This window comes from Ranitomeya variabilis, chromosome 5 (genome assembly GCF_051348905.1).
Source record: "Ranitomeya variabilis isolate aRanVar5 chromosome 5, aRanVar5.hap1, whole genome shotgun sequence".
NCBI classification, from domain to species: Eukaryota; Metazoa; Chordata; class Amphibia; order Anura; family Dendrobatidae; genus Ranitomeya; species Ranitomeya variabilis.
Genome location: NC_135236.1, coordinates 676,848,979 through 676,876,345, shown reverse-complemented (window position 1 = coordinate 676,876,345; position 27,367 = coordinate 676,848,979). Strand labels below are relative to the sequence as shown.

Sequence of the window (27,367 nt, the reverse complement as noted above, 5' to 3'; positions counted from 1 at the left end):
CACAGGAAAGCCTCCAGAATGCCATCTTACTGATGTGGCTTTGCCAAGTTCTTTTCCTTTTGCAGTTTATTTTGTATGTAATTAGGTTGGGGGAGGAGGATTGTAATCCAAAGATCAAAATTCTGTTTGGTGGGAATGTGGGAGCTGCCAGGGGAGATCTGGAGATGATCTGATGTAATCTTGTAGCTCATAGGATGTCCTCAACACGGAAGGGATCGTATTCAGGCTGAACAGGGGGGATCATGTACTGGGTTTACATGACACATTTGCCCATATTTTTAGGTTTAATACTGAAAAGATATAGCTTGGATGAGACAGATTACACTAATGGATTATATGCCACATAATCTTCTTTTCTCATGATGCCATCTGTTTTGTGAGGTGCACCAGTCCCTCCTGCAGAAAAACAACCCACAACATGATGCGGCCACCATCGTGTTTCACAGTTGGGATGGTGTTCTTAGGCTTCCAAGCTTCTTTCTTCTCCACTTCAGTCACCTTCAGCCACTAGTCATCAAGACCCCAGGGTTTCTTCGTGATACTAATACTGTGTTTGAATAATTTGTGTGGCAACCTGATTATATTTTTGTTACATCTGATGTGACTAATCTCTATTCATCTATTCCTTATGTACTTGCTAAAATTGCAATATTTCAGTAGTTATGCTTCATATTTGAGAGAATTCATTTTTTTGTCCTTGGATTATTTGCCTAAAAATAATTTTTTCATGTTTGACCGTCAATTTTACTTACAGGTACTGGGAGCCCCAATGGCCTTGAAATTTTCCCAAACCCTCGCAATTCTCTTTATGGCATGGTGGGAAGAAATGCATATCTTTACTACTATTGATAATCCTTTTTTTCATAATAACATCTGGTATGGTCGTTATGTGGATGACCTCCTCCTTGTCTGGAGGAGGGGCACACGATTTGTTTGGGGATTTTTGGATTGTTTAAATAACAATTTTTATCATTTAAAATTTACTCTTAATCAAGCATCTGAGCAGGTTAATTTTCTGGATGTGCTGACGCAATTTAACCCTACACTTCCCTGTTCAGAAAGGAAAATCCAGGCAACACCACTCTTTTGGCCTCCAGCTCACACCCAGCACACGCCATTAAAGAGATTCCACATGGTGAGTACATCGGAGCCAGACGTGTACGTATGCTGTGATGACCAATCCTTTCTATCAGAAAGTCTCATCATCAAAGATAGACGACGAGAAAGAGGTTACAAAAATTCAATATCATTCCAGCCTTTAAAAAAGTTTACAAGCCGTACTTCACGAAAACAAAATCCTCATTTACTAATATTCAAAGAACTGAATCTGCGATCACCTTCTCCCCTCCTTAAAGTGCTCAGTTTAATGAAATTTAAAAAATTATATTAAAATATTTACCGATAGTAAATCAGGATGTGGCCAGGAGAGGCATATCGCTGGGCAAGGTGCTCTCTCCTAGTCAATACTCCTCAGCACAAAACTCCACTACATGGCCTGCCATGTGTGTGAATAACCGTAGAAGCGCAGGAGCGCGAAACGGCCGTCGTCCTTCTCCACTGTTTCTCCCTGCCATGCTCTGCTATTTTATTGTGAAGCCATAAATTAATAAAGAACGGACCTTTTTGCACGGACGGTGAGTGCTCTTCTTTTTCTTCATGTCAGTCATCAATGTGTGTGAATACGCCCAAAATAAGAAGACGTTTACTCTTCCCCAAGGTTCCTCACACACCATCAATTCGTTTATTAATTGTGACACTGATCACTTGGTTCTGGATTCTCCATTGTTATACCAAGTATCCAATTGGTATGAACCGTAAAAACGACCTCTTTTACATTTATTGAAATTAATAGTCTTATCATTTATCTTACTTATTATCTTTACTATATCTTGCGTTCCCTGGACACCTGCTTCTGCTAAAAGTTGACAGCTCAGCACATCCAATTATCGCTCAATTACCATCACACTATGAGGCCATTTCTATGCGATACCTGATATATAGTGCGTGTTCATATAAATGCTGTGAATTTTTATGTGGACTGTGCATTTGGAATACATTGTGAGACCTGCTGACAGGCAGCACAAAAAGGCTTAATCTTCCCCTCACAGGCTTGATCAGCTCTGTTTTAATATGCAGAAGGTTCTGGAAAAAAACGCCTCAGGGAAGTAAGCCAATGACTGCAGCTCTACAGTCACATGGAAGGTGGAGGAGCCAGGACTTGGGGGAGAGTTTTACTTTTGAAGTGGCAGTTGGTGGTCGGACATCTTGAGAAGAGGCAGCCATTTTGTAGAAAAAGGAATTACCTCAGGGTAGAAACGAGCACAATGCTGAAGAGATATTCAGACTTAATAAAACCAGAGGTTACTAAGATCTTCATGTCTGCAGGTACACAGCAATCATCAACCGTGAGTGTAATCCTGTACCTCAGTTTACTGCTGTTTGTAAATAATAATTTGCCCCATTACCTTCAGTAAAAAGACTTCTGTTTCAAATTCTTACGGTTGCTTCATGACTGGGGCTCAAGTGCACCAACTACTACCACCATCATCATGTAGAGGCAGTCACCGTGTAAACATTGTATTGTGGAGTTTCCTGTGTGCCTGTAATCTGAGAAGGAAAGACTTTTCGCCTGACAGAAAGCTCGGCCATGGTAAGATACATCATACCCTGTCAGGAGTACCACCCTCAGGATAATTGATATAAGTAGTGCACCCCTGCACAACAAAATAGAGATGGGGTGCAAAACCTGGTCAGTAAATGGAATACTATGAACACAAAAGAAAAAAGACTCGACCAATAATGGTATGCACACCCATAAAGTATGTGAAAATATAAAAAAAATTGTAATTACACCTCAAAGAACATGACAAACATATAAAACCAGTTAAAAAGGTCTGAATACAGAACCATGAATCACCAGCCCTAAGCACAAATATCATGAAATAACAACACTGCATAGATAAAGTGCTATATATGTACCAAATGTATCCTGTCTAAACATGTAATGGTCCAATATGACATGCATGAATATATAAAAGCCGAAACAAATGCATACGTAAACCTGTAGTCGTATACTGACAGATAATCTAGCAATAAAATTACTGCAATACAGTGTTTGGTATATAACAGTATAAAGTGTTATATCAGCATGCTGTTTAGCCAAGATGATGGCAGTGACAAGTTAGGTATATAGATGTGGGCTACAAGCATGTGCCCGAAAGCCTCAAATAGGCATACACTGGTACTCCCCTACAATCAAATAATAATCCAATGGGTGCCAAGATGTAAGAAAAGATGGGGGGAGTAAAGAGAGGAAAAAATATTCCAAAGGAACGGCATGAACTCTGAACAATGGTATACCATGAGCCCAGATACCTAATAGAGACAGGAGACAGGCTGACAGATAAGAACGCCACACATATATACAGTATATGAACATATTGGCATTACTATGTATCCCATGACTAAGGGCACTGACGTGCCAGAAAACGCGTCAGGTTTTGTTTTTAATCATATTTTTCACTTAATACATTTTTTAATTTTATATACTGGCAGATTGTGCTGAGCTTCATCCTCCACCTCCTATTCTAACGAGTATAATGGAAGTTTCCGGCTGCACCTCCAAGGAGGTCTGAAGGGCAGTAAAATCATGAGAATAGCATGGGGGAGACGCCAGGAAGCCTCTCTGACACCCCAGTCTCTGCTGGGGACAATGTTGTCAGAGTATTGCGCCACTTTTACGAACTGACAATAAAACATACAAAACCAAAGATAAAATGGATTTTACAGGAAAAAATGTTAGGAATCATTCTTTACAGGGTAAAGACTTGTATATAAGGGAAAAAATATATAGATAGAAAGCCTCCTTCACCCAATAGGCTAGAGTTTTTGCTGTACAATTGCACTTTCTCATTGCTTTCAATGGTGAAAAAATCATCCACCAGTAAATGTAGTTATACCATTTTACTACCTTATCTTGGCTGTTGTGTGTAACATGGTCAGGGCCACCATCAGGGCATTACTACCCTTACTGGTGTATGGGACCCATAAGCAGGTGGGCCGGTGTCAGAGTTTTCATAAACAGGAGCGATGTGAGGAGGGAGCAGGAGGAGCATCATTGTGACAGCAAGAGGGCGGGACTCAGTCATCACTGAGCAGCAAGAGCAGCGCCTGGTGAGTGTGTATGAGCCTGTGCTGGTGGAGTGCATGGTTGTCCTAACAGGATCCAGGCTGTGCAATAGATGCATTGTCAGTGAGCCGGCCGGTGTGCTTAGTGACAGCGCCAGCCATACTATCAGCAGACCGGCCTGCTCACCGAGGACACTGCTATTCTATGTCATGACCCCTGTCTGTGTGTCAGCTATAGGTCCTGATAACAGTGTGCCGAAAGAGGGCACTGCCATACAATTTATAGCAAGGATATACATTTCACATAGCGCACGCAAGGTGCATGAACAGCAAATTAAGAAAAAGGTCACTATGTATAAGACAGTGATCAGGTAATGAATGAAAAAAGCGGGGTTGGTGCAGTATGTCAGACAGGCAGTGACCCAGGAAAGTTCAAAAACAAAGTCTCTTTTAATGGTCAGCGTACTCACATACAGAAAGTAAATAGTATTCTTTAGGCAGCCAGGAAACAAGATAGTCTGTAACCAAGACTGGGTGCCATGGGCGACTGCACCACTGAGTACGCTGAGGGGTGCCAGGCCTTTTGGCTTTGCTTGGCTCCATGTTGCTTTACACAGGCTGAGCCTATGGCATAGCCTTCTGCTCTTCACGCTTGCAAAACCAAACTGACACAAACAACCCTCTGCTGCAGGGTTTTTACAAGGAACCTGTGGTCATAGGCCACATAGAAGACCCGGGCGGGAGGAAACGGACCGCCCCACTACCATCCTGTAGTCCGTTTAAAAAATAAAAGCCCATGGCAGGTTTTCCTTAAATCTGCCTTTGGCAAATAGCTTGCTCAAGACCAATTCTTTCTTTTATTTTGCACTGCAATCACAGCTATGCCTGTGACTGCAATGCACTCCCGCGGCCTCAATACGCTTCTGTGCTCATGGTGGGGGATACATAGCGACCCTTGCATATGACACTGGTCACTGTCTCACATACCCCCCTCTGTTCAAACTTGTGGGGTTGAACATTTGTCACCATGCCCGTGACAGGGCATCCACATTTCCCTCCGATTTCCCCACCCGATGTTCAACGATGAAATTAAAATTTTGCAGGGACAGGAACCATCTGGTGACTGAAACATTCCTCTCCTTGGCATTTCTCATCCATACCAAGGGTGAATGATCTGTCACCAAGCGAAACAGTCGACCGAGTAAATTATAGCATTGGGACTCCAAGGGCCACTTCATGGTAAGGCACTCCTTCTCCACTACGCCATAATTTTTCTCAGCCGGGGTGAGTTTCCTACTTAGGTAGGTGACCCGAAGCTCGTCCACTGTTCCCCTACTGCGACAGGACCGCTCCTAAGCCCACGTTAGAGGCATCTGTCTGTACGATGAAGTGTTTCTGGAAGTTGGGGCTATTGAAGATGGGCTGTTCGCACAGCGACACCGTCATGGATTGGTAAGCTTCCTGCACCTGGGGGTTCCCCCGAACCTTGAACAATTTCTTTCCCTTGAGGAGATAATTTAGGGGTGTTGTTCTCCCTGAAAATCAGGTATAAACCTCCTTAATACCCAATGATTCTGAGAAACGCCCTCACCTGTTTGGTGGTAACAGGTCGGGGCCAGTTCTGAATAGCCTCAGTTTTATTTATTTGGGGTTCCATAACCCCATGGCCGATCACGTATCCCAAGTACCGGGCTTCCTCAAGCTCTACCACACATTTCTTGGGATTTGCTGTCAAGCTCGTGGCTCTGAATGAATCTACTAGTATGCTGATGTATACTTCCAATGGGATTCCAGTGCTATGTCCATCAACCTCTGGAATGTGGCTGGGGCCCCATGTAGTCCAAAGGGCAGGACAACATAGTGGTTCAGACCCTCCGGTGGTATAAAGGCAGTCTTTTCCTTTGTCGACTTCGTAAGAGGCACCAGCCAATAACCCTTGGTCTGATCGGGCATGGTAAAGTAATGGACCTGAAACAGTAGCTCTATAAGCTCATCCACCTGGGGCATTGGGCAAAAGTCGAACTTCAACACCTCATTTAATTTACGGAAGTCTTTACAGAACCGTAATGATCCATCTGGCTTCGGGATTCGCACAATGGGGCAAGCTTAGTCACTCTGAGATTCCTCAATTACTCCCAGCTGTAGCATTTATCTTACCTCACTCGTGATGGCTTGTCTCCGGGCCTCAGGCACACACTGCAGCTTCATTTGTACCCTTATGTGAGGCTCGGTGAAAAAGTCATGCTGGATGACACAAGATTGACTGGGTAGTCCCAAAAATACATCCGTATTCTTTCCGCACCTCTCGCCGCTGTTGTTTCGAGAGGGTGTCTCTTATCTTTAACTCTCACTTGGCCTCTGTCTGGGCTGATATCGGAGGGTCCTCAGACAAAACGTCTGGAGTAAACATACACTCCCGGTCCTTCCACGCTTTTGGAGCGCCCCCACACCGCCTCAGGGCCGAGGGGTACCCGGAGCCGGGCCTCTGGAGCCTCAGTTCTGGGGTTGTCACGGTGGCTGGACCCGGTCCGTGGCCCTGTGTGTCAGTGGGGGACGTCCGGTGTAGTTAGTGGTGGTGTAGCGGTGCAGTTGTGGGATGCAGGTCGCGGTCAATAACGAGGACACCAGGTTGCAGTCTCTTTACCTCTTTACTGGAGATCTCTGAGTCCTCAGTCCAGAATACGGTTCACCAGGCTACGCAAGTCCGGCCGGTCCAATGGCACTTCCAGAGCTCTCCTCTCAGGTGGAAATCTGTGCCTTCCTTCTTAGCGCTGTGTGTTGTAGTCCTTCCCTGCTGTGCTTATGGAAAGTACCCCACAACTGTTGTGTCTGTTTCTTAAGTTCCCTCACAACTCGACTAGATGATGTTCTGCTAATCCTCCGTCCCTTCCCGAGATCAGGGTAGGAACGGCACCCGTTTGTCGGGTAGGCCTGGAGTTCTTCCGGGACCCTAGAGACGCCCCTCTCCCGCAATTGCCTCCCAAGACTTCATAGGTGATTTTAGTTAGACAGCCCGCCTGAGACTGACTGTCCTGCCGCTGTTTAGAGTATTGCTTGAAGCTGTCTATTGAAATACTCCCTCGGCGTTCCGGCCACCGGTTATGCGCCTCAGCAGGATGTTGCTCCGGTCTTACAGCACGACCCCTACTGGTATTCTCCTATTGCTTCGACTTCGTTTCTCACTCAGCACAATATATCTCTCTTCTGGTCCCTGCTTGGGCACCCGCCGCTTCCCGGAGCAGGCGCGGTCCCTTTACGTTCGCTCTTGTTGCCAAGCCTCTGTCAGGATCCCACCCCTGACAGAGACCCTACTGTCTCTTCCCCTGCAACACCCTCTGCCACAAGGTGTTGCCTGGTTCCAACCCAGTCAGCTTCTGACTAACTTTCTGCCTGACCCCCAGTTTACCCACTATGGTGGGGAGTGGCCTAATGAATAGCACCCTTAGCTCCCCCCGGAGGCCCGACTGTGAAATGCATTGGTGTCTGTGATACCTGATCAGATGAGCTCCTTCAGTGCCATCAGACGTACCATAGCTCCCCATAGTGGCGGAGCCACAGTACTGCAAGGACCAGGACTCTGGGCCGCTGCACTTTCAACAGATTAACATGATACAACAGTTTTCCTTTTCCCAGGCTAGTAAAATCGGTAGTTTACTTTCCCCACATTTTCCTGAACTTCATATGACTCTTGCCACTTGGCCATAAGCTTGCTTTCGGTGGTGGGCACCAAAGCTAACACCCGATCTCCTGCTATAGAGCGCACCGTGGCCTTTTTGTTATATAGGCGGCTGTGCACTGCCTGAGCATCCACCAAATTATTTTTTAACTATTGGTATGACCGCTGCAATTCGGTCCTGTACACTGGCCATGAGTAGTAAGGGGCATGGATGTCTCGTCAAAAAGAAATCTGACAGGTGCCCGGCCCCCTATCAAAGGGTATCAGATTGATATTAAAGTGTATTAAATAGATATAATAAGGATATCGTAGTGTATCAAAGTGTATTAAATAGATATCATACAGATATCGTAGTGTATGAAAGTGTATTAAATAGATATCATACAGATATCGCAGTGTATCAAAGTGTATTAAATAGATATAATAAGGATATCGTAGTGTATCAAAGTGTATTAAATAGATATCATACAGATATCGCAGTGTATGAAAGTGTATTAAATAGATATCATACAGATATCGCAGTGTATCAAAGTGTATTAAATAGATATCATACAGATATCGCAGTATATCAAAGTGTATTAAATAGATATCATACAGATATCGCAGTGTATCAAAGTGTATTAAATAGATATCATACAGATATCGCAGTGTATCAAAGTGTATTAAATAGATATCATACAGATATCGCAGTGTATCAAAGTGTATTAAATAGATATCATACGGATATCGCAGTGTACCAAAGTGTATTAAATAGATATCATACGGATATCGCAGTGTATCAAAGTGTATTAAATAGATATCATACAGATATCGCAGTGTATCACAGTGTATTAAATAGATATCATACGGATATCGCAGTGTATCAAAGTGTATTAAATAGATATCATACGGAGATCGCAGTGTATCACAGTGTATTAAATAGATATCATACAGATATCGTAGTGTATCAAAGTGTATTAAATAGATATCATACAGATATCGCAGTGTATCAAAGTGTATTAAATAGATATCATACGGATATCGCAGTGTATCAAAGTGTATTAAATAGATATCATACGGAGATCGCAGTGTATCAAAGTGTATTAAATAGATATCATACGGAGATCGCAGTGTATCACAGTGTATTAAATAGATATCATACAGATATCGCAGTGTATCAAAGTGTATTAAATAGATATCATACGGATATCGCAGTGTATCAAAGTGTATTAAATAGATATCATACAGATATCGTAGTGTATCAAAGTGTATTAAATAGATATCATACAGATATCGTAGTGTATCAAAGTGTATTAAATAGATATCATACGGATATCGCAGTGTATCAAAGTGTATTAAATAGAAATCATACAGATATCGCAGTGTATCAAAGTGTATTAAATAGAAATCATACAGATATCGCAGTGTATCAAAGTGTATTAAATAGATATCATACAGATATCGTAGTGTATCACAGTGTATTAAATAGATATCATACAGATATCGTAGTGTATCAAAGTGTATTAAATAGAAATCATACAGATATCGCAGTGTATCAAAGTGTATTAAATAGAAATCATACAGATATCGCAGTGTATCAAAGTGTATTAAATAGAAATCATACAGATATCGCAGTGTATCAAAGTGTATTAAATAGATATCATACAGATATCGTAGTGTATCACAGTGTATTAAATAGATATCATACAGATATCGTAGTGTATCAAAGTGTATTAAATAGAAATCATACAGATATCGCAGTGTATCAAAGTGTATTAAATAGAAATCATACAGATATCGCAGTGTATCACAGTGTATTAAATAGATATCATACAGATATCGCAGTGTATCAAAGTGTATTAAATAGATATCATACAGATATCGTAGTGTATCACAGTGTATTAAATAGAAATCATACAGATATCGCAGTGTATCAAAGTGTATTAAATAGATATCATACGGATATCGCAGTGTATCAAAGTGTATTAAATAGAAATCATACGGAGATCGCAGTGTATCAAAGTGTATTAAATAGAAATCATACAGATATCGCAGTGTATCAAAGTGTATTAAATAGAAATCATACAGATATCGTAGTGTATCATAGTGTATTAAATAGAAATCATACAGATATCGCAGTGTATCAAAGTGTATTAAATAGATATCATACGGAGATCGCAGTGTATCAAAGTGTATTAAATAGAAATCATACAGATATCGCAGTGTATCAAAGTGTATTAAATAGAAATCATACAGATATCGTAGTGTATCATAGTGTATTAAATAGAAATCATACAGATATCGCAGTGTATCAAAGTGTATTAAATAGATATCATACGGATATCGCAGTGTATCAAAGTGTATTAAATAGAAATCATACGGAGATCGCAGTGTATCAAAGTGTATTAAATAGATATCATACAGATATCGCAGTGTATCAAAGTGTATTAAATAGATATCATACGGATATCGCAGTGTATCACAGTGTATTAAATAGATATCATACGGATATCGCAGTGTATCAAAGTGTATTAAATAGATATCATACGGATATCGCAGTGTATCACAGTGTATTAAATAGATATCATACGGATATCGCAGTGTATCAAAGTGTATTAAATAGATATCATACGGATATCGCAGTGTATCAAAGTGTATTAAATAGATATCATACAGATATCGCAGTGTATCACAGTGTATTAAATAGAAATCATACAGAAATTGCAGTGTATCACAGTGTATTAAAAAGATATCATACAAATATCGTAGTGTATCAAAGTGTATTAAATAGATATCATACAGATATCGCAGTGTATCACAGTGTATTAAATAGATATCATACAAATATCGTAGTGTATCAAAGTGTATTAAATAGATATCATACAGATATCGCAGTGTATCAAAGTGTATTAAATAGATATCATACGGATATCGCAGTGTATCAAAGTGTATTAAATAGATATCATACAGATATCGCACTGTATCAAAGTGTATTAAATAGATATCATACAGATATCGCAGTGTATCAAAGTGTATTAAATAGAAATCATACGGAGATCGCAGTGTATCAAAGTGTATTAAATAGATATCATACAGATATCGCAGTGTATCAAAGTGTATTAAATAGAAATCATACGGAGATCGCAGTGTATCACAGTGTATTAAATAGATATCATACGGATATCGCAGTGTATCACAGTGTATTAAATAGAAATCATACAGATATCGCAGTGTATCAAAGTGTATTAAATAGATATCATACGGATATCGCAGTGTATCACAGTGTATTAAATAGATATCATACGGATATCGCAGTGTATCAAAGTGTATTAAATAGATATCATACGGATATCGCAGTGTATCAAAGTGTATTAAATAGATATCATACAGATATCGCAGTGTATCACAGTGTATTAAATAGATATCACACGGAGATCGCAGTGTATCAAAGTGTATTAAATAGATATCATACAGATATCGCAGTGTATCAAAGTGTATTAAATAGATATCATACAGATATCGCAGTGTATCACAGTGTATTAAATAGATATCATACGGATATCGCAGTGTATCACAGTGTATTAAATAGATATCATACGGATATCGCAGTGTATCAAAGTGTATTAAATAGATATCATACGGATATCGCAGTGTATCAAAGTGTATTAAATAGATATCATACAGATATCGCAGTGTATCAAAGTGTATTAAATAGATATCATACGGATATCGCAGTGTATCAAAGTGTATTAAATAGATATCATACGGAGATCGCAGTGTATCAAAGTGTATTAAATAGAAATCATACAGATATCGCAGTGTATCAAAGTGTATTAAATAGAAATCATACAGATATCGCAGTGTATCAAAGTGTATTAAATAGATATCATACGGAGATCGCAGTGTATCAAAGTGTATTAAATAGAAATCATACAGATATCGCAGTGTATCAAAGTGTATTAAATAGAAATCATACAGATATCGTAGTGTATCATAGTGTATTAAATAGAAATCATACAGATATCGCAGTGTATCAAAGTGTATTAAATAGATATCATACGGATATCGCAGTGTATCAAAGTGTATTAAATAGAAATCATACGGAGATCGCAGTGTATCAAAGTGTATTAAATAGATATCATACAGATATCGCAGTGTATCAAAGTGTATTAAATAGATATCATACGGATATCGCAGTGTATCACAGTGTATTAAATAGATATCATACGGATATCGCAGTGTATCAAAGTGTATTAAATAGATATCATACGGATATCGCAGTGTATCACAGTGTATTAAATAGATATCATACGGATATCGCAGTGTATCAAAGTGTATTAAATAGATATCATACGGATATCGCAGTGTATCAAAGTGTATTAAATAGATATCATACAGATATCGCAGTGTATCACAGTGTATTAAATAGAAATCATACAGAAATTGCAGTGTATCACAGTGTATTAAAAAGATATCATACAAATATCGTAGTGTATCAAAGTGTATTAAATAGATATCATACAGATATCGCAGTGTATCACAGTGTATTAAATAGATATCATACAAATATCGTAGTGTATCAAAGTGTATTAAATAGATATCATACAGATATCGCAGTGTATCAAAGTGTATTAAATAGATATCATACGGATATCGCAGTGTATCAAAGTGTATTAAATAGATATCATACAGATATCGCACTGTATCAAAGTGTATTAAATAGATATCATACAGATATCGCAGTGTATCAAAGTGTATTAAATATAAATCATACGGAGATCGCAGTGTATCAAAGTGTATTAAATAGATATCATACAGATATCGCAGTGTATCAAAGTGTATTAAATAGAAATCATACGGAGATCGCAGTGTATCACAGTGTATTAAATAGATATCATACGGATATCGCAGTGTATCACAGTGTATTAAATAGAAATCATACAGATATCGCAGTGTATCAAAGTGTATTAAATAGATATCATACGGATATCGCAGTGTATCACAGTGTATTAAATAGATATCATACGGATATCGCAGTGTATCAAAGTGTATTAAATAGATATCATACGGATATCGCAGTGTATCAAAGTGTATTAAATAGATATCATACAGATATCGCAGTGTATCACAGTGTATTAAATAGATATCACACGGAGATCGCAGTGTATCAAAGTGTATTAAATAGATATCATACAGATATCGCAGTGTATCAAAGTGTATTAAATAGATATCATACAGATATCGCAGTGTATCACAGTGTATTAAATAGATATCATACGGATATCGCAGTGTATCACAGTGTATTAAATAGATATCATACGGATATCGCAGTGTATCAAAGTGTATTAAATAGATATCATACGGATATCGCAGTGTATCAAAGTGTATTAAATAGATATCATACAGATATCGCAGTGTATCAAAGTGTATTAAATAGATATCATACGGATATCGCAGTGTATCAAAGTGTATTAAATAGATATCATACAGATATCGCAGTGTATCACAGTGTATTAAATAGATATCATACGGATATCGCAGTGTATCAAAGTGTATTAAATAGATATCATACGGATATCGCAGTGTATCACAGTGTATTAAATAGATATCACACGGAGATCGCAGTGTATCAAAGTGTATTAAATAGATATCATACGGATATCGCAGTGTATCAAAGTGTATTAAATAGATATCATACGGAGATCGCAGTGTATCAAAGTGTATTAAATAGATATCATACAGATATCGCAGTGTATCAAAGTGTATTAAATAGAAATCATACGGAGATCGCAGTGTATCAAAGTGTATTAAATAGATATCATACGGATATCGCAGTGTATCACAGTGTATTAAATAGATATCATACGGATATCGCAGTGTATCAAAGTGTATTAAATAGATATCATACGGATATCGCAGTGTATCAAAGTGTATTAAATAGATATCATACAGATATCGCAGTGTATCACAGTGTATTAAATAGATATCATACGGATATCGCAGTGTATCAAAGTGTATTAAATAGAAATCATACAGAAATTGCAGTGTATCACAGTGTATTAAAAAGATATCATACAAATATCGTAGTGTATCAAAGTGTATTAAATAGATATCATACAGATATCGCAGTGTATCAAAGTGTATTAAATAGATATCATACAGATATCGCAGTGTATCACAGTGTATTAAATAGATATCATACGGATATCGCAGTGTATCAAAGTGTATTAAATAGATATCATACAGATATCGCAGTGTATCAAAGTGTATTAAATAGATATCATACAGATATCGCAGTGTATCAAAGTGTATTAAATAGATATCATACAGATATCGCAGTGTATCACAGTGTATTAAATAGATATCATACAGATATCGCAGTGTATCAAAGTGTATTAAATAGATATCATACGGATATCGCAGTGTATCAAAGTGTATTAAATAGATATCATACAGATATCGCACTGTATCAAAGTGTATTAAATAGATATCATACAGATATCGCAGTGTATCAAAGTGTATTAAATAGATATCATACAGATATCGCAGTGTATCAAAGTGTATTAAATAGATATCATACAGAGATCGTAGTGTATCAAAGTGTATTAAATAGATATCATACGGATATCGCACTGCATCAAAGTGTATTAAATAGATATCATACGGATATCGCAGTGTATCAAAGTGTATTAAATAGAAATCATACGGAGATCGCAGTGTATCAAAGTGTATTAAATAGATATCATACAGATATCGCAGTGTATCACAGTGTATTAAATAGATATCATACAGATATCGTAGTGTATCATAGTGTATTAAATAGATATCATACAGATATCGTAGTGTATCAAAGTGTATTAAATAGATATCATACGGATATCGCAGTGTATCAAAGTGTATTAAATAGATATCATACAGATATCGCAGTGTATCAAAGTGTATTAAATAGATATCATACAGATATCGCAGTGTATCAAAGTGTATTAAATAGATATCATACAAATATCGCAGTGTATCACAGTGTATTAAATAGATATCATACAGATATCGTAGTGTATCATAGTGTATTAAATAGATATCATACAAATATCGCAGTGTATCACAGTGTATTAAATAGATATCATACAGATATCGCAGTGTATCACAGTGTATTAAATAGAAATCATACGGATATCGCAGTGTATCACAGTGTATTAAATAGATATCATACAAATATCGTAGTGTATCACAGTGTATTAAATAGATATCATACAGATATCGCAGTGTATCAAAGTGTATTAAATAGAAATCATACAGATATCGCAGTGTATCAAAGTGTATTAAATAGATATCATACAAATATCGCAGTGTATCACAGTGTATTAAATAGATATCATACAGATATCGTAGTGTATCATAGTGTATTAAATAGATATCATACAAATATCGCAGTGTATCACAGTGTATTAAATAGATATCATACAGATATCGTAGTGTATCAAAGTGTATTAAATAGATATCATACAGATATCGCAGTGTATCACAGTGTATTAAATAGATATCATACAGATATCGCAGTGTATCAAAGTGTATTAAATAGATATCATACGGATATCGCAGTGTATCAAAGTGTATTAAATAGATATACGGATATCGCAGTGTATCAAAGTGTATTAAATAGAAATCATACAGATATCGCAGTGTATCAAAGTGTATTAAATAGATATCATACAGATATCGCAGTGTATCACAGTGTATTAAATAGATATCATACAGATATCGTAGTGTATCATAGTGTATTAAATAGATATCATACAGATATCGCAGTGTATCAAAGTGTATTAAATAGATATCATACAGATATCGCAGTGTATCATAGTGTATTAAATAGAAATCATACAGATATCGCAGTGTATCAAAGTGTATTAAATAGATATCATACAGATATCGCAGTGTATCAAAGTGTATTAAATAGATATCATACAGAGATCGTAGTGTATCAAAGTGTATTAAATAGATATCATACAGATATCGCAGTGTATCACAGTGTATTAAATAGATATCATACGGATATCGCAGTGTACCAAAGTGTATTAAATAGATATCATACGGATATCGCAGTGTATCATAGTGTATTAAATAGATATCATACGGATATCGCAGTGTATCAAAGTGTATTAAATAGATATCATACAGATATCGCAGTGTATCAAAGTGTATTAAATAGATATCATACAGATATCGCAGTGTATCAAAGTGTATTAAATAGATATCATACGGATATCGCAGTGTATCAAAGTGTATTAAATAGATATCATACAAATATCGTAGTGTATCAAAGTGTATTAAATAGATATCATACAGATATCGCAGTGTATCAAAGTGTATTAAATAGATATCATACAGATATCGCAGTGTAACAAAGTGTATTAAATAGATATCATACAGATATCGCAGTGTAACAAAGTGTATTAAATAGATATCATACAAATATCGTAGTGTATCAAAGTGTATTAAATAGATATCATACGGATATCGCAGTGTATCAAAGTGTATTAAATAGATATCATACAGATATCGCAGTGTATCAAAGTGTATTAAATAGATATCATACAGATATCGCACTGTATCAAAGTGTATTAAATAGATATCATACAGATATCGCACTGTATCAAAGTGTATTAAATAGATATCATACAGATATCGCAGTGTATCAAAGTGTATTAAATAGATATCATACGGATATCGCAGTGTATCAAAGTGTATTAAATAGAAATCATACAGATATCGCAGTGTATCACAGTGTATTAAATAGATATCATACAGATATCGCAGTGTATCAAAGTGTTTTTAATAGATATCATACGGATATCGCAGTGTATCAAAGTGTATTAAATAGATATCATACGGATATCGCAGTGTATCAAAGTGTATTAAATAGATATCATACAGATATCGCAGTGTATCACAGTGTATTAAATAGAAATCATACAGAAATTGCAGTGTATCACAGTGTATTAAAAAGATATCATACAAATATCGTAGTGTATCAAAGTGTATTAAATAGATATCATACAGATATCGCACTGTATCAAAGTGTATTAAATAGATATCATACAGATATCGCAGTGTATCAAAGTGTATTAAATAGATATCATACAGATATCGCAGTGTATCAAAGTGTATTAAATAGATATCATACAGAGATCGTAGTGTATCAAAGTGTATTAAATAGATATCATACGGATATCGCACTGCATCAAAGTGTATTAAATAGATATCATACAGATATCGCAGTGTATCAAAGTGTTTTTAATAGATATCATACGGATATCGCAGTGTATCAAAGTGTATTAAATAGATATCATACGGATATCGCAGTGTATCAAAGTGTATTAAATAGATATCATACAGATATCGCAGTGTATCAAAGTGTATTAAATAGATATCATACGGATATCGCAGTGTATCAAAGTGTATTAAATAGATATCATACGGATATCGCAGTGTATCAAAGTGTATTAAATAGATATCATACGGATATCGCAGTGTATCAAAGTGTATTAAATAGATATCATACAAATATCGTAGTGTATCAAAGTGTATTAAATAGATATCATACAGATATCGCAGTGTATCAAAGTGTATTAAATAGATATCATACGGATATCGCAGTGTATCAAAGTGTATTAAATAGATATCATACGGATATCGCAGTGTATCAAAGTGTATTAAATAGATATCATACGGATATCGCAGTGTATCAAAGTGTATTAAATAGAAATCATACAGATATCGCAGTGTATCACAGTGTATTAAATAGATATCATACAGATATCGCAGTGTATCAAAGTGTATTAAATAGAAATCATACAGATATCGCAGTGTATCACAGTGTATTAAATAGATATCATACAGATATCGCAGTGTATCAAAGTGTATTAAATAGATATCATACGGATATCGCAGTGTATCAAAGTGTATTAAATAGAAATCATACAGAAATCGCAGTGTATCACAGTGTATTAAATAGAAATCATACAGATATCGTAGTGTATCACAGTGTATTAAATAGATATCATACGGATATCGCAGTGTATCAAAGTGTATTAAATAGATATCATACAGAAATCGCAGTGTATCACAGTGTATTAAATAGATATCATACGGATATCGCAGTGTATCACAGTGTATTAAATAGATATCATACGGATATCGCAGTGTATCAAAGTGTATTAAATAGATATCATACAGATATCGCAGTGTATCAAAGTGTATTAAATAGATATCATACAGATATCGCACTGTATCAAAGTGTATTAAATAGATATCATACAGATATCGCAGTGTATCAAAGTGTATTAAATAGATATCATACAGATATCGCACTGTATCAAAGTGTATTAAATAGATATCATACGGATATCGCAGTGTATCAAAGTGTGTTAAATAGATATCAAACGGATATCGCAGTGTATCAAAGTGTATTAAATAGATATCATACGGATATCGCAGTGTATCAAAGTGTATTAAATAGATATCATACAGATATCACAGTGTATCAAAGTGTATTAAATAGATATCATACGGATATCGCAGTGTATCAAAGTGTATTAAATAGATATCTACGGATATCGCAGTGTATCAAAGTGTATTAAATAGAAATCATACGGATATCGCAGTGTATCAAAGTGTATTAAATAGATATCATACAGATATCGCAGTGTATCACAGTGTATTAAATAGAAATCATACGGATATCGCAGTGTATCACAGTGTATTAAATAGATATCATACGGATATCGCACTGTATCAAAGTGTATTAAATAGAAATCATACGGATATCGCAGTGTATCAAAGTGTATTAAATAGATATCATACAGATATCGCAGTGTATCAAAGTGTATTAAATAGATATCATACGGATATCGCAGTGTATCACAGTGTATTAAATAGATATCTACGGATATCGCAGTGTATCACAGTGTATTAAATAGATATCATACGGATATCGCACTGTATCAAAGTGTATTAAATAGAAATCATACGGATATCGCAGTGTATCAAAGTGTATTAAATAGATATCATACAGATATCACAGTGTATCAAAGTGTATTAAATAGATATCATACGGATATCGCAGTGTATCACAGTGTATTAAATAGATATCTACGGATATCGCAGTGTATCAAAGTGTATTAAATAGAAATCATACGGATATCGCAGTGTATCACAGTGTATTAAATAGAAATCATACGGATATCGCAGTGTATCACAGTGTATTAAATAGATATCATACGGATATCGCACTGTATCAAAGTGTATTAAATAGAAATCATACGGATATCGCAGTGTATCAAAGTGTATTAAATAGATATCATACAGATATCGCACTGTATCAAAGTGTATTAAATAGATATCATACAGATATCGCAGTGTATCAAAGTGTATTAAATAGATATCATACGGATATCGCAGTGTATCAAAGTGTATTAAATAGATATCATACAAATATCGTAGTGTATCAAAGTGTATTAAATAGATATCATACGGATATCGCAGTGTATCAAAGTGTATTAAATAGATATCACACGGAGATCGCAGTGTATCAAAGTGTATTAAATAGATATCATACAGATATCGCAGTGTATCAAAGTGTATTAAATAGATATCATACGGATATCGCAGTGTATCAAAGTGTATTAAATAGATATCACACGGAGATCGCAGTGTATCAAAGTGTATTAAATAGATATCACACGGAGATCGCAGTGTATCAAAGTGTATTAAATAGATATCATACAGATATCGCAGTGTATCACAGTGTATTAAATAGATATCAAATGGATATCGCAGTGTATCAAAGTGTATTAAATAGATATCAAATGGATATCGCAGTGTATCAAAGTGTATTAAATAGATATCATACGGATATCGCAGTGTATCAAAGTGTATTAAATAGATATCATACAGATATCGCAGTGTATCACAGTGTATTAAATAGATATCATACAGATATCGCAGTGTATCACAGTGTATTAAATAGATATCATACAGATATCGCAGTGTATCACAGTGTATTAACCCCTTTCTGCCAGCTGACGGAATAGAACGTCAGCTGGCAGATCCCCTGCTTTAAGGTGGGCTCCGGCTGTGAGCCCACCTTAAAGCCACGACATGTCAGCTGTTTTGTACAGCTGACATGTGCGCGCAATGAGCGCGAGTGTAATCGCAATCCGCCCGCGCCCATTAACTAGTTAAATGCCGACGTCAGGCGCTGACAGCGGAATTTAACTAGCGCTCCCGGCCGTGCGGCCGGAAGTGCTCGCGCCGCTGATCCCCGTCACATGATCGGGGGTCATCGGTGCATTGCCATAACAACCAGACGTCTTCTTGAGACCTCTATGGTCGTTGATGGCCGATTGCTTTGAGCGCCACCCTGTGGACGGCGCACAAAGTACACGACCATTTCTACTACATAGAGGTGATCTGTGCTTCACCTGTATGTAGCAGAGGCGATCGAGTTGTGCATGCTTCTAGCCTCCTATGGAGGCTATTGAAGCATGCCAAAATTAAAAAAAAAAGTGTTTAAAATATAAAAAAATAAAAAATATATAACAGTTTAAATCACCCCCCTTTCGCCCCAATCAAAATAAAACAATTAAAAAAAAATCAAACCTACACATATTTGGTATCGCCACGTTCAGAGTCACCCGATCTATCAATAAAAACAAAGGATTAACCTGATCACTAAATGGGGTAACGAGAAAAAAAATAAAAACGCCAAAATTACTTTTTTTTGGTTGCCGCGACATTGCATTAAAATGCAATAACGGGCAATCAAAAGAACGTATCTGCACCAAAATGGTATCATTAAAAACACCAGCTCGGCACGCAAAAAATAAGCCCTCACCCGACCCCAGAGGAAAAATGTTTTTTCAGTGAAGTGTAATATCTCACACTGACAACATACGCGCAGTTCTAACGTATTTTTTGCTATTGAAAAAACATTGAATAACCGCACGGCCATTGTTCAGTAACCTCACCTGCTGTAACTAATGACTGCCTATCACTATGTATATCACCTGCCCTGTTCCGCAGCTGGAACTTATTTTTGATATTGAAAAAAACTTTGAATAACTTTCGGACTTTGTCCTGTGTAAGGGCTGTCCCACACATCCAGATAATTCCGGTACCGGAAACAATCGGTACCGGAATTATCCGTGTCCGTGTGCCCCTACGTTTCTGGTGTACATCAGTGTGGCACACCTGCGGCACACGTGTGCCGCCCATGTGCCCACTGGGTACCACACGCACCGTGCTGGGTACCACACGTACCAGCATCTGGTGCTGAAGCCGCGATTCATATCTTTCCGGCAGCAGCGTTTGCTGCATAGAAGATATGAATAATAGTGTTTAAAAGAAAGATCTATCTGTCCGCTGCCCCCCCACCCTCTGTGCGCCCCCCCCGCTATTCTGAAAATACTCACCCGCTCCCTCTTTGGCTGTCGCTGCTTCCTGTCCTGGCCGCGCCTTCTACTGTATGCGGTCACGTGGGGCCGCTCATTTACAGTCATGAATAGGCGGCTCCACCCCTATGGGAGGTGGAACCACATATTCATGACTCTAATCGGTGGCCCCACGTGACCGCATACAGTAGAAGGCGCGGCCAGGACAGGAAGCAGCGACAGCCAAAGAGGGAGCGGGTGAGTATTTTCAGAATAGCGGGGGGGGCGCACAGAGGGTGGGGGGGCAGCGGACAGATAGATCTTTCTTTTAAACACTATTATTCATATCTTCTATGCAGCAAACGCTGCTGCAGGGAAGATATGAATCGCGGCTTCAGCACCATGTGGGGGGGACAGCGCTTACTGTAGCGCTGTCTCCGGCACGGCACAGGGACTGCACACGGAGAACGTCCGTGTGCGGTCCCTGTTTTACACGGACCCATTGACTTTATTGGGTCCGTGTAATTCGTGCGCTCCCACAAACACTGACATGTCTCCGTGTTTGGCACACGGAGACACAGTCCGCAAAAAATCAATGACATCTCCACAGATGCATTGATTTTAATGGGTCTACAGGTGTGTCAGTGGCTCCGGTACGTGAGGAAACTGTCACCTCACGTACCGGAGCCACTGACGTGTGAAACCAGCCTAACAACACCTGCTGTAACTAATGACTCTACAAGATGGGAAACTTCAAGATGCCTGTAGCCTGTGTCTTACTTACATTGTATATCAGTTGCTATCTGTCCTTTATGTAAGGCTAGGTTCACATTGCGTTAATGGGTTAACGCTAACGGACTGCGGTGCATGGCGAAATTGTCTCAATTAACGCCATGCAACGGGTCCGTTAGCGCACCCATTGACGGCAATGTGATTCTGATCTCTAGCGCATCGCTATTATTTTATTATTTTATAGGGACAATAATTATTCGAAAGTGAAACAATTCTGATTAACGTATCAATCGTCTTATAAAAGAGGTATCACACGTTGTTATCAATTTGTGGGAATCGTGTCAGTAATCAATTTAATACACTTTGATACACTACGATAGCCGTATAATATTTATTTAATTCCCTTTAATGCACTACGATATCCATATGATATCTATTTCATTCCCTTTAATATCAATTTGATATCACTTTGATAGGGGGCGGGGCACCTGTCAGATTTCTGTTTTGACAAAACGTACCTCCCCCTTACTACTATTGTACTTAGGTCTATCTAGATTGCATGGATATAGTTCGATGTTTTGAGCGTTATAGTGGGGGATGAAAACAAATATTCAGTTTGTTTTTATTAACATAAGAAGGTGATGATTGAAAAAAAACTTTTTCTCCCCTATAAAATTAACTGGATTATTATTAACATCGGATTCCCTATTTCTATTAAATATTTTTGTTTAATGAAATTCCACAGATGATTTTGCGGTAATAATTTTGTGATATGATTAATGATCGAATAATTATTGCCAAAAGTTGTGATACAATACTGATTTTATTACATTTCTATTTAGCCAAAGTATATGTTTTTAATCGGTATATATTGCACATGTTTTCACTTTGTCTAGTAATTATGCTAATTAATCATCATACCGGTGTGTTCACCGGATCTCGGTAATTAGCATGTTGGATATCATGATTAAGGTGCTTAGTCACCAGAAACGCGTCGATATCGCATTTTATCTATTGTTCACGCTGATGTTTTATCCTCTTTTCAGCACGTTTTCAGTGAATAAAGGAAAGTCTTCACTATTTTGTTGAGCTGGATCCTCCATTCTTCTGATTTGCTTCACGCCCTGACGCAGCGTTTCCATGCTCCGAATCTCTCAAGATGTCTACTACGGTGAGCTGGACTTTATTTTACTTAAACGAAGACCCTCAAATTTAGTTCTATATATTTTTGCCTGGCGTCATTAAATCACTGGGCAATTTTGGGATGTGCTATCCTTGTCTTTTCACGTCAGTTACGGCGATTTATTCCTTTGACATCCAAAGGAAATGGAGGAAGTTACACTTCAGCTTTGGTTAAAGTAATGAAACCAGAAATAAACACTAAATATTTCTTTACAGCACAAAAAAGTTGGTGATAGCAACAGGATCAGAATAAAGTTTCTACAAGAGACCCCCGGTGGGGGTAAACCTGGAGCCACAGTAAGGAGGAGTTCAGCTTTCTTCCTGATTCTGGATCACTCCCACTGGGTATGTATGGGGGATGTGTGCTACTGCTTTCACTTCTTCCTTCTGCCTTCAGCGATGGCGTCAGCTGGTCTTGAAAAAGAGCTGGAATGTTCTATCTGTATGGACATTTATGAAGATCCTGTAACCCTGAGATGTGGACACAACTTCTGCTGGGACTGTATTGATCAGAATCTAAATGTACAGGAAGAGTCTGGAGTTTATTCCTGTCCTGAATGTAGAGAAGAGTTTGAGGAGCGTCCGGATCTGCAGAGGAACATAACTCTGTGTAATGTGGTGGAGAACTTCCTGTCTACTGAGCCTTATCAGGAGGAGATCACCGGGATCTGCTGCACTTACTGTGTGGACTCTCCTTTACCCGCTGTTAAAACTTGTCTACACTGCGAGGTTTCTCTGTGTGATAATCACCTGAGAGTTCACAGCAAAGAACCAAAACACGTCCTCACTGATCCCACCACCTCTCTGGAGACCAGGAAATGTTCTGTCCACCATGAACTCTTGAAGTATTACTGCACTGTCGATGCCGCTTGTGTCTGTGTGTCCTGCTGTGTGATTGGAGAACACAAGGGACATAAGTTGGAGTCTCTGGATGAGGCTTCTGAGAAGAAGAAGAAAAAGCTTCGAAATGTTCTGCAGAAACTGAACATAAAGAGAGAGAAAGCTGTGGAAGAAGATAGATGTCTGAAAACGAGCAGGAGAAAAGCACAAGATAAAGCATCTGGAGAAGCCGAGAGAGTCAATTCCTTGTTTATAGACATCATGAGGCAGGTGGACAACCTGAAGAACAGTATCCTCAGTGAGATCTTCTGGCGGGAAGACCAGGAGTCATTGTCTGATGTGATCCAGAAGCTGGAAATAAAGAAGGACCAGCTGTCCAGGAATATGAGGCACATTGAGGAGCTGTGTAACATGACTGATCCACTGACTGTCTTACAGGATCCAGACGTCGGTGCCTTGTGTGATTATGAGGGGGAGGATGGAGGTGATGAGGCCACAGGAGAACATGATGGAGGTGATGAGGACACAGGAGAGCATGATGGAGGTGATGAGGATGGAGGAGGACATAACGGAGATGATGAGGACACAGACGGACTTGATGGAAGTGAGGAGCACACAGAAGAACATGATGAAGGTGATGAGGACAAAGGGGAACATGATGGAGGTGATGAGTACACAGAGGGACATGATGGAAGCAATGACACAGGGGGACATGGTGAAGGTGACGAGGACACAGGGGGACATGGCGAAGGTGGTGACACAGAGGGACATGGCGAAGGTGGTGAAGACACAGGGAGACATGATGGACATGATTACACAGGGAGACATGATGGACATGATTACACAGGGAGTCATGATGGAGGTGATCGGGGTGCGGAGCTGATCTCACACATATCACACACATTATCTGCTATGATAAGAGATATAAATGTGATCTTCCATGGACAGGATCCTGCAGACATATTACTGGATGTAAACACGGCTGCTAATAATCTCCTTATATCAGACGACCTGAAAACTGCGACCTGGACAAGAATAAGACAGAATCGTCCAGAAACAGCAGAGAGATTCCAGTATCATCAGGTGATGAGCGGGAGGAGATTTACCTCAGGACGACATTACTGGGATGTGGAGATCAGTAGATCTGTAATGTGGAGGGTGGGGATGTGTTATCCCAGTATAGACAGGAGGGGGCGTCAGACACGCATTGGAAATAATAACAAGTCCTGGGGTTTATACAGCGGGATGATGTTTAATAATCAGTCTGCAGTGAGTCATGATGGTAAAATAGTCAAATTACCTCACCAGATCTCCAGTGATCGGTTCAGGATATGTCTGGATTATGAGGCCGGGCAGTTGTCCTTTTATGAGCTGTGTGACCCCATCAGGCACTTACACACCTTCACTGCCACCTTCTCAGAGCCCCTTCATGCTGCGCTATGGGTATGTGGTAGTTCTATGATGATATCAGGAGGAGAAGCTGTGAGGAGCTGTAAACGTAGAAGAATCTGCCTTGAGAATGGTGACATCATAGGTTGAACAATCCAGGTCTCCACACCTTATGGGCTATGGACACCTCTGATTTTGATTTTTTTTGTCCAATTGTTACTGGTTTCTTGAGTTCCTCGAATGTTCAGGCTGCAATTTTCATTCCGACATTAATGTTTAGACCTCCTGTTATGCTGTTTAAAAACTGTTCCTAGTTTCAGATTTTTCTCTTGTGGCCGTGTCCCTCTCAGTAATACAGGCTGGATGTGATGTCTTTGTGTTAGCACAGCTTCATTCCTGCACTGATTTCTCCTTGTGCACAGACTCACAGCAGCAAAATGGTAAAAAAATAATGTGCTATGAAGATTATTTAGAAAGGAAATGAACATTAAAAATACGGTGTGAAGGTGTCCATATTATTAAAACCAGCACATTTTACCCATATATTGTAGTGTAGTTTATTATAAAAGTATAATGTCGAGACTTTTGTATATCGATTTTTAGCTGATGTATCATGTTTGAAGTGTTATTCTCAGAATCACATTATTTTTCACAAAGTACAGTAAATGTATACTTATTGTAATATTCTGATTGAACACAACATAAAGTTTCTTTCTTACAACCTGTGTCTTTTTTTTCTCTCCTTCCCTCTGTGAATCCAGATTTACATAGCTGAATGGGTGGTCCTATTCTTGCTCTGCCAAAACTACATTTCCCAGCAGTTCTTGCTTCTCCTCAGTGCTGCAGACCCTCCCTCCCTGTATGCTGCTGACCAGCCTTACCTCTCAGTGCAGCTGATCACTGTATGGACCCTGCTCCTACATCACTGCAGTTCAGCAGGTCTCTATGCATCACATACTTACCAACATTGACAACGGAAGGTTCGGGGGGTTTAATGACCCATCATGAGCACACAGGAAAGCCTCCAGAATGCCATCTTACTGATGTGGTTTGCCAAGTTCTTTTCCTTTTGCAGTTTATTTTGTATGTAACTAGGTTGAGGGAGGAGGATTGTAATCCAAAGAACAAAATTCTGTTTGGTGGGAATGTGGGATCTGCCAGCGGAGATCTGGAGATGATCTGATATAATCTTGTAGCTCATAGGATGTCCTCAACACGGAAGGGATCGTATTCAGGCTGAACAGGGGGATCATGTGAGTTTACATGACACATTTGCCCATGTTTTTAGGTTTAAGGGTATGTTTCCACGGTCAGGAAATGCTGCGGGTTTGACACTGCGGCTGTACCCTCAGCATCCAGATGTTACAGCATAGTGGAGTCTTTCCAGAACGCAGCATGTCGGTTTACAATGCGGAGACTCTCCGTCACTGCACCGTAAATTTACCATAGACTATCATTAGATGCGGTAAAACCACGTCTAATGATTAGTCACATGCGTGAACGCAGCTTACTACGCATGTCTACTATTTTAAAAAAAAATTCTTACCTGTCCCGCCGCCGGAAGTCCGCGTCCACTGCAGTTCTCACGATAACTTAGCTTATTGCGAGAACTGTCGTGCAAGTGACCAGGGGTTATCTCCGTTGACAATAGGCCAGTTCTCACGGTCAGCTGGGGTTATGTTTCCACGGTCAAGAATGTCTCAGTATTTTCTCAGGATTCGACGCAGGTGAAATCTGCACCAAATCTGCATTTGAGGTCACTGTCGGGTCACCAGTGTTTTTGATGCATTTTTCATGTTTGTTTTTTTTCATGCGGAATTGTCTGTGTTTTTGTAAGCTAAATAAAGATATATATATATATATATATATATATATATATATATATATAAAGAATTGTGATGTAATTTCCTTGTCCAACCTCTTCTTTTACATACTCCATTGAAGAATACACATAGATAGATAGATAGATAATAGATAGATATAGCTATAGATAGCTAGATAGATATATCGATAG

At 38.3% G+C, this 27,367-nt stretch overlaps 1 protein-coding gene across 3 annotated transcripts; it reads left to right on the top strand.

The window, feature by feature from the left end:
* The first annotated feature begins 2,257 nt into the window (after nucleotides 1-2,257).
* On the top strand, nucleotides 2,258-26,074 carry LOC143774095 (E3 ubiquitin/ISG15 ligase TRIM25-like). 3 transcript variants are annotated; one of them, XM_077261392.1, is made up of 3 exons: nucleotides 2,258-2,385; nucleotides 2,472-2,650; nucleotides 22,989-26,074. In XM_077261392.1, the coding sequence occupies exon 3, from the start codon at nucleotides 23,476-23,478 to the stop codon at nucleotides 25,501-25,503; it is 2,028 nt and encodes a 675-aa protein (XP_077117507.1). In that variant the 5' UTR covers nucleotides 2,258-2,385; nucleotides 2,472-2,650; nucleotides 22,989-23,475; the 3' UTR covers nucleotides 25,504-26,074. The 3 variants fall into 3 exon arrangements, with proteins under 3 accessions (XP_077117507.1, XP_077117509.1, XP_077117508.1); XM_077261394.1 differs by lacking the exon at nucleotides 2,472-2,650 and having other exon boundaries at nucleotides 2,276-2,405; XM_077261393.1 differs by having other exon boundaries at nucleotides 2,276-2,650.
* The last annotated feature ends 1,293 nt before the right edge of the window (nucleotides 26,075-27,367 follow it).

Bases quoted from the DNA above. Each gene is read 5' to 3' on its own strand.
- LOC143774095 (XM_077261392.1), top strand. From the start codon at position 23,476: ATGGGGGATGTGTGCTACTGCTTTCACTTCTTCCTTCTGCCTTCAGCG.